This window comes from Diadema antillarum, unplaced genomic scaffold (assembly GCF_040938485.1).
Source record: "Diadema antillarum isolate AM-2024a unplaced genomic scaffold, OU_Dant_1.0 seq00000024_RagTag, whole genome shotgun sequence".
NCBI lineage: Eukaryota > Metazoa > Echinodermata > Echinoidea > Diadematoida > Diadematidae > Diadema > Diadema antillarum.
The window spans coordinates 900,343-909,762 of NW_027271142.1; the positions used below are offsets into that span (position 1 = coordinate 900,343).

Consider the following 9,420-nt stretch of genomic DNA (forward strand, 5'->3'; position numbering starts at 1 on the left):
GTTAAAAAGGTCTCACCATTTCTAGCTTTTACGCTTGTTTATCAAGTAATATTATATGAATGCCTATATTCAGCTGAGGGACACAGGACAACAGATTTCAATTAGAACAATGCACAAATATATCCACTTTGAGAATAAGATACTTGATTTATTGAGTACATACTTTCAAGAGTGAATTGAGGGGAATAATACTTCTCTATGTGTAGGTCATTGGTGGTGGTGAATGTACAGTGTATATACAGTATGTTTACATGGTATTTAGGTAGCTTTCGAATATGTGCCACCTTACTAGGGCTGTTCATAGAAGAAATAAACATTCTACAAGTGGACTGCTCATAACAGAGGTTTGATGTTAGTTTTCCATCAACTCAGTGTGCCAGTGTCTCCTGCCATTGCTGCTGGGCAAGCTGTGGTTAATCATAATGAGGTAGGCCTATTCACAATATGGTAAACTCACCGTTGGCAAAAATATTAGCCACGTTACCCAGATGGGACCCACGGTGTACCTATATGTGCTATCTTGGAGCCCCCATATGGGTCCCATGTAAATCTTGGGTGCAAATTCCTAGGGGCCCCATATATGCATACCCATGTGGGACCCATGCTAAAACCCCATCTGAAGCCCATATGGGAAACCCACATGGTACCCACATATTTACCACATACATTACCAAGATGGGTCCCATTGGGAACCAATATGGGTCATTTTGGATTGCCCATATGGCTCCCATGTAAATCTAGGGTGCAAAATCCTAGGGGGCCCGTATGAGCATACCCATGTGGGACCCATGATGAAACCCCACAAAAAGCCCATATGGGATAACCCACACAGTGCCCACATATTTACCACATACGTTGCCCAGATGGGTCCCACAATGAACCCATATGTGTCATTTGGGATCGCCCATATGGGTCCCATGTAAATCTTGGGTGCAAAATCCTAGGGGCCCCATATGGGCATACCCATGTGGGACCCATGATGAAACCCCACACAAAGCCCATATGGGATAACCCACACAGTGCCCACATATTTACAACATACGTTGCCCAGATGGGTCCCACAAGGAACCCATATGTGTCATTTGGGATTGCCCATATGGGTCCCATGTAAATCTTGGGTGCAAAATCCTAGGGGCCCCATATGGGCATACCCATGTGGGACCCATGATGATTTCCCAGCTAAAGCCCATATGGGAAAACCCTCATAGTGCCCACATATTTACCACATACATTACCCACATGGGCCCCATCGGGAACTCATATGGGCCATCTGGGATAGCCCATATGGGTCCCATGTAAATCTTGGGTGCAAAATCCTAGGGGTCCCATATGGGCATACCCATGTGGGACCCATATTCAAACCCATATTGGGCCCATATGCAACCCATATGGGCATGTTACCTGGGTACTCGGCGTTTCAAAAAAATATTTCCCACTTTTGATTCTTAATAATTCAAAAACTATCAGATAACACTGTTATTGATATGAGTGATAGCTGAATAGTGTACAATTTTGTTGAAGGTGGTTTAAATATGAAAGTATAAATCAGTTTCATGAAATCCATGATTAATTTCAGTTAGGTTCCAGATTTTGCTCTATTTTCAACCCTCTTTACAAAACGTTTACTTTGCACAGGGGTCAATGGGTGTGTATGGGAGTGTGTGGTTAACACCCTGACAATGGTCCTGAACAATGGCCAGTGTTTGAATGCTTCATTATTCATTTATGAGAAATTCCACTATAACAACTAGTCTTTATTCAGCCTCTGGCAGTATCTTTGTAAAGTCAAACGCCTGTCGATACTGTCGTTGAGTCGCGACAGTGCTCTCCCTACTTCTGAAAAACAAAATTGCAATGCATACCTTCTGCTCTGTCGTAAACGTGGTGACAGGACGCAAAGAAAATCAATTAGAGTATACACTTGTGTATATGGAGCCTTAAAGAAATTCACTGTGAAACAAATCGGCCCAATGAAAAATGCTGCTGACCCCTTTACCAAAAATCATCCTTTTTTTTTTGTGTTCCGGTCATCGCACATCTTGCACGGCTTGGTAAAGATTCAGCCCATGAATAGATTCTGTACTTCAGAGCCTCCTTTCTCAGTTCACACTGTTCAGAGTGTGTGCTTTCTTCCGATATTAGGATAGGTTGGGAGAGTCGTAATAACTTATGTTGTAATTGATATGATCATCATGGTCAGGAAGAGGAACATCAAAACTTTATTATCAAATTTTCGATATTCCACTGCAGGGTTGTGGAATTATTGAATGACTTTTTGATTTTGATTGATTATATGAAGATTGCGTGACATGAAATTATCTGAAAGCTGAGTTGCTCATGAGCAGTGAGAGCGCAGAGTTATATTTGCGGATGCTAATTTCATCTGTAATATTTAGAACAGTTGGTGATATTCCTGTGCGTTTCTGTGCGTTTTGTATCAATGATTTGTATTCAAACGTGTAAAATTGCAAAAGTTGTAAATTATAACACGCAATAAAATTGAAAATTAGTACATAAATGAGATGGAGTAAAACAAACGAAAATAAATAATAATCTGAATATATAAATATGTGTCACTCACCAAAAAGTGTTCCTGCCAAAGCAACTAGTAAAACCAAGTGTAATTCCCTTTCCATTTAGCCTGTGTCTAGGATTTAGTCAAACCGTGAAAACACTGACCGTTCAAAATCCCCAAATCAACTCAATATCACTCATCCATCAGGAGCCAATTGCAAATGTACAGGGTATCATTACTTACTCATCAATCGTCGGCAGTGGCGTATCTAGGGAAAACGGCGCCCGGGGCAAGCGCGAAAATTGCGCCCCTAATTTCTGAAAAAGTGTTCCACCCCAACCCCATCCCAGTAGGGACTTTAAACACAGTCCACATGATGTACTTTTTCAAGCACTTAAAAGGGGTCTTTTTGAGGGTGATTTAAATGTAATGAACGTTGATAAATTTTGGCGAGCGCAGCGAGCGAGCCGAAAATTTTTGTATTTCAGCTAACAAAACATGGAATTCTTGTCATTTTTTGCTTATTAATCTTACAATTCTAATCAAGATATAGTGACGACGATAACGATTTATACCAACAAACTGAGGACTTTTAAAAATACTCTAAATTAGTAAGCGCGAGTGAGCTGAAATTTGTATATTTCCGCGGCATCATCACGATTTGTTCTTAACTCTTTTTTTATACATTTTGGCGAGCGAGCGCAGCGAGCGAGCCGAAAAATTTGTATTTCAGCTAACAAAACATGGAATTCTTGTCATTTTTTGCTTATCAAATTTTACAATTCTAATAAAGATATAGTGACGGCCTTATAGATAACGATTAATACCAACAAACCGAGGACTTAGAAAAACTACTCTAAATTAGTACGCGCGAGTGAGCCGAAATGTGTATATTTCCGCGGCATCATCACGATTTGTTCTTATCTCTTTTTTGAATAAATTTTGGCGAGTGAGCGCAGCGAGCGAGCCGAAAATTTGTGTATTTCAGCTAACAAAACATGGAATTCTTGTCATTTTTTGCTTATCAAATCTTACTATTCTAATCAAGATATAGTGACGACGATAACGATTTATACCAACAAACTGAGGACTTTAAAAAATACTCTAAATTAGTACGCGCGAGTGAGTCGAAATTTGTATATTTCTGCGTCATCATCACGTTTTGTTCTTATCTCTTTTTTGGGGATAAATTTTGGCGCGAGCGAGCGCAGCGAGCGAGCCGAAAAACTTTGTATTTCAGCTTACAAAACATGAAATTCTTGTCATCTTTTGCTTATTAAATCTTACAATTCTTACGAGATATAGTGACGACCCAAACTGAAGACTTTAAAAAATACTCTAAATTAGTACGAGCGAGTGAGCCGAAATTTGTATATATCCGCGTCATCATTACGTTTTGTTCTTATCTTGCTTGTTTTGGGTTGTTTGGGTTTTTTTTTTTTGCGCCCCCAACCCCCCCCCCCCCCGTATGTTCGAAACCGTTGGCGCCTTCTTTTGATCCAATTGGCGATCGCTTCAGAACGAAAGAAATGGCAGCCGCTGCTCCGTGAAACATTTGCCTGCTAAATATAAAGTGACATGTGTGAACACAATAGACATTGTCATTTTGTCCATGTCATCATCACGTTTTGTTCTTACCTTCTTTTTTATATAAATTTTGGCGAGCGAGCGCATCGAGCGAGCCGAAAATTTTTGTACTTCAGCTTACTTACAGAACATGGAATTCTTGTGTGAACACAATAAACATTGTCATTTTGTCGGCGGCATCATTTTTTTTTTTGGTCTTGTTTGATTTGGTTTTCTGCCCCCCCCCCTTTTCCGGGCGAGTTTTTTTTTCTTCTTCTTCTTCTTCTTCTCTTTTTTTTTTCTTTTCTTTTTTTTTTCTTCTTCTTCGTTTTTTTTTTCCTTTTTTCTTCTTCTTCTTCTTCGTTATTTTGCGCCCCCGGGGAGTGGCGCCCGGGGCACGTGCCCCCCTTGCCCCCCCCCTAGATACGCCACTGATCGTCGGGTGCGAAATGTTTCTATCGGGACACGAACTGCTTGCGAGTTTCTATTTTCATCTTGGGCAACCTTGAGAGAGAATGTAATCATGTTGATACTAACAAGTGAATGACGCTTTGTGTGTGTGCGCGTGTGTGCGCGAATGTGGTGTGTTTGTGTGCGTGCGTATGTGTACGTATGGATACAAATGCATATGATGTATGCATAACGTCCCGACTCTTGTGACATGCAAGCATGTCTCAGGAGTTCTTGTGTGAATTTATCCAGTTGAAAGTGCTGAGCAAGCGCTAATAGTCAAAGAGCTTGGGAATCATTTCCCCTTCTCAGCTTTAATCGATATGAGTAGGCTTGTGTAATCTACCGAGAAGCGGACGTAGCTACCTTTGATGGTCAAATGCCAGAGATATGCCAGCTTTTGTGGCTCTGGTGGTCTGAAAACTGACTTGCGTGTATCATTGTATTGTATCAATACACTGCAAACACACACACACACACACACACAACAATACGGAAACTCACACACAAGTCACTTATTGTACGCACCTACAAAAATCATAGACAGCATGTTCCATATTCTACATTTCTACGAATAAACCATACACCCATCAAAACAAATACATGGATGAATTGTCACATACAATTGTACAGCATTTATGGCAATTAAACATGTCAAATATGATGAATCTACATAGAATAATTGCTTCTAGGGTGTAGACAGGTGTATTTCTGAATTTTACCATGATAAGTTTTATACTAATTCCAGGAAAAAAAATAGTGCTCCTATTTTATCATATCTGATCATGTTAAAGCTATTTCTGAAACAAACAAACAACAAGCGTATTTCCCATCTGGTTTTGATTTACTTTTTTTTCCCTCAGAAAATATTTAGTAAATGGTGAGAAATGAACGGAAGCATTTCAGCGGCGTTCCATTTACGTCTGGACTACCGTAATCAGCTTGCGAGCTCAGTTGCAAAGGAAGGGACGGTGTATGAAAACTCCGGAGAGCTCCATTGTATAGTAAGCGCTTCGCCCTCGGGATGGTCGCAGTTTTGCAATAAACATTTCAAACATCTCAAAATTGAAAAAAAAAATCTATATCTATATCTATGCTTATCTCCTAAAACAATAGAAGAGTGATTGACAAGGCGAAATTATCTATTGTCAATGATTATTTCTTCCCTTTATTGTCAGCGTTGAGTCAAATCAACGCCGTACCTTACTTTTGTTGGTAACACCTTGACATTAGACAAGGCATGCCATGGTATTAGTGGATTAATATACTTGCAAAACCTATAATACAATTGTTTTCACTTGAATTGCTAGTAAGATATTGAAGTAAATTGTTAAAAGCAATTAAACTGACTTTCAGGGTTATTGCCATGAGAAATCTGAAATTAATTTCCGTGCCTATACGCAGTCCAGCGATTTCTACGGCCTCGGTCTTCCCACCAGTACTGTTTGGAGGTCAGCCTTTCAGTTTTTTCTGCATGGATACGGTAGGCTATATTCAGTGACAATTCTACTAAAAAGCCAGGCATATTATAGAAGAAAAAATTTTTTGCACGCACGTCTGGTATAGTACGAATTTCATTTGTCATTTATTGCAGTTGTTATGTCCACAAAATAGCACTAAAAATCAAGTGGAAGATTAAATCAATAACACGACTTCAGATTACTATAAATCAAGTTTCTCATAAGGTTTTCATCCAATATACACAAACACAAGCAGTGTAATAATGTTGCGACTTATAGATAAAAGATGCCCCACAGCATTTCACATATCTAATCAAATGCAAACGATACATGAGATATGAGAAAATATCCTACACGATTTATTCATGAGCTAATAAACTTCATCTCATCACAGCTTCCCATCCATCCTATAACCAAAATGACTGAAGAAAATTCGTATCTTGTGCTACAAACTTGTAAAAGAAAATGTTGATATCAAAATATTTTCACTAAGATACATGTAGGACTCGAGTCTGCGGCCTAAAAGCCACAAACAACGCGACTACCAGACACATAAGTTGTGCAAATGTTTGTCGGTTATTTTCTTTCAAGTATTGAATATGGAATTAAGGAGTTTATGGTGAGTGAAGTTCTCTCAAGTCTATCGCACACAACATTTCTGACAAATGAAGAGCTTGCTTCCAAAAGGCGCTAAACCATCATTTTCAATGGATTGAGCGCCTTTTGGAAGCAAGCTCTTCAAATACTGAGAACTCTTATTCACAATGTAGATTGCGGTAGTTTCGGTAGTGGTGGTATCTGCGTACTTGTGCTGAGGCGACAAGACGTATCCAAGCCTAAGGTTTCTTGAATCTGAAGCAAAGGCGTCTGCTGGGTTCCGGAATATCGGACAGACGACAATGTATAATCTTGCCGAAGACGTCACGAAAGTTTGGATGTTTGAAGCCGTATATGATCGGATTCAGGGCACTGTTGGCCATCATCATCATCGACCCGTAGAGGGTCAGGACGCTTGCTCCAGGAATCGCAAAATTGACTCCACTCGGCAGGAAGCAGACGACGAACACGCAGACGATGGTAAACAAGTTTTTGGTGATCTTCATTTCTCTGTCCTGCAGTGCTTCATTGAAATTAAAGTGCCCCTTGGTGGCTCCACATCCTCCAGTCCCTACTTCCCGGTCAACGACTGGGAATTTAGAGCGAAAACTGCGACCGTGATTGACAACGAAGACGAGAATGCGCGCGTAGAATACCGCTGTGACGATCAGGGTCAGGATGATGACACTTCCCTGAATAAGAACGAAGTAGTGAACCAGGGGATTTGAATCCGTCACGGAACACAGCGAGTAGAACCTGGAATAGCCAAGTTCACCGACTCCGAAGAGAACAGGAACGACCACGTACATAATCGACGTTGCCCACGTAAATATTGAACAAGCAATCGCTTTCTTTGGTTCATTGAATCCTCGTCGACCACGAACACCTTTCGTGATTACGTACCATCGGAGGATGGATATAGCAGCAAGTGTCTGGATGGCTGCCCCGGAACACGAAAAGAGTAACCCAGTTGTTACAATGCAGACGACGTCGGGCAGCGGGTACTCGCCGGATCGGTTGACGAGACCGATCACGAGGAAAGGCAGACACACGCAGGTCAAGAAGTCGGCGATGGCCAGGTTGACGATGAGGACGTTTGTCGCCGTGTGGAGCTTCTTACAAAGCGCGACAGATGCAAACACCAGGGAGTTGCCCACAAAACCGACGGCGGTGACGAGGCACAGAGAAATAGCCACAACAACGCGGTGATAAAACGGAATTCCACTTCGACTATGGGACGTATGAGAGCTGGAAGAAGTTGTAGTCCACTCAGCTTCTGAAATATGAATGAATGTTCCTATACTGGTGTTCAAGAGCTCCTCCATACCGGGAGATATCAGGTCTGAATTTCTTTGCGTGAACTTCCTGAATTTTCAATCTGTGGTGGCCAAAAAGTGATTATTTTTTCTCCCGCCTTCTTTACTTTTTATTTCGTGATTCCTTTTCAAGTGCTGAATAGTTGCTATGTTGAGACTGCGAAAGTGGTAGAAGTTTAAGGTACTCTACAAAAGCTTGAACTGGAAAATCAGAGAAGTCCATGCAGAAATAACTTCGCAGAGTGTGTGCGGTATCATTCACGAATGCAAATTGATTCGTGGACCCGTATTAACTGAATTTTAGAACGAAACCAAGCATTGGGATCGGCGTGATTTTGTATCTTTTATTGAACTGACTGAAGAGCGCCAGGTTTTACACTCAGAGAACATGATCCTTTTCGTTAATGCGTTTGTGACAGCAATGCGTAAACAGTATTCCACTATCTCAAGGGCAAATCTAATGTCCGCCTCCGAGTCCGAGCATTTTGCTCTACCTATGGTGCTGTATAATAAAGCGAGGAAGTGTCGTTTTGCATTAAAAAGAAAATAGCTTGATAAGAACTAGTTGAAACCGCGGTAATAATTAGGGCGAATTAATTCCCCAAATGGCAAGCATGGTAGCGTGTAATGCACTCACGCACTTTAAACAAAATGTCCCTGGCAGTACTCACTGTCGAAATTTAGTATTGCTTAAAACTGCCCGAAAAAAAAAGAAACAAAACAGCCCCTCATAACAGGAATGGAGGAGAAACACATTTCAAATCAACTAAGAAACAAAGGGAAAACTGTTATCACCCTCCACAGACTTTATGTTATGTCTAAGTGAATGCAGAAAACAAATAGATGAGGTCCTTACTCATATTGGTGTAATCATTAATCAATGCCAATGGACTTAATGTCTGGGACTAATGATAATGACATGCAAGATCTTCTTAATTATAGAGCTATATCAAGACAGGAGAAATTGCGCAGCTTTTAATAACATGATAACTATTTTCCCCATAATTCATCAGGCACGAAAAAAATAAACTTAATGATAATCGCAGGGCTTTCTGATGGAACAGTGGCAAACATTTAAATGCCTTACATTTAGATCAAATAAACTTACAATTAATGTTATATATATGCTCTTTACCAAGAGAAAATGTAATATTGAAAATTTTTCTGTCAATATCTGTGCCTCTCGGGTAAAACGTGTGTCAGCATTGAAGTTTTTAGGATTGATATTTGATAAAAATGTTACCTGGAATGCTCATGTAAATAACCTTTGTAATGTGTTGGCAAAGAATATTGGTGTTATGTATAAATTAAAGTCAATGCCTAAAGTGTTTTAAAAAATGATTCATAATTCAATTGTTTTACCACATTTGTCATACGGGATCATAATTTGGAGCAATGCATCAAAACCCCAGTTGAACAGAGTTTGTGTCTTACAAAAACGAGCAATACGTATTGCACACCATGCTTCATATCTTGCCCATTCATAACCAATCTTTCAGTTGTACAAGATGCTACA

The 9,420-nt window shown here is 40.2% G+C and overlaps 1 protein-coding gene across 1 annotated transcript; it reads right to left on the bottom strand.

Moving 5' to 3' along the window:
• Nucleotides 1-6,827: 6,827 nt before the first annotated feature.
• Nucleotides 6,828-7,913, bottom strand: LOC139725194 (somatostatin receptor type 5-like). The gene has a single exon (XM_071636287.1). The coding sequence runs from the start codon at nucleotides 7,911-7,913 to the stop codon at nucleotides 6,828-6,830; it is 1,086 nt and encodes a 361-aa protein (XP_071492388.1).
• Between the last annotated feature and the right edge of the window lie 1,507 nt (nucleotides 7,914-9,420).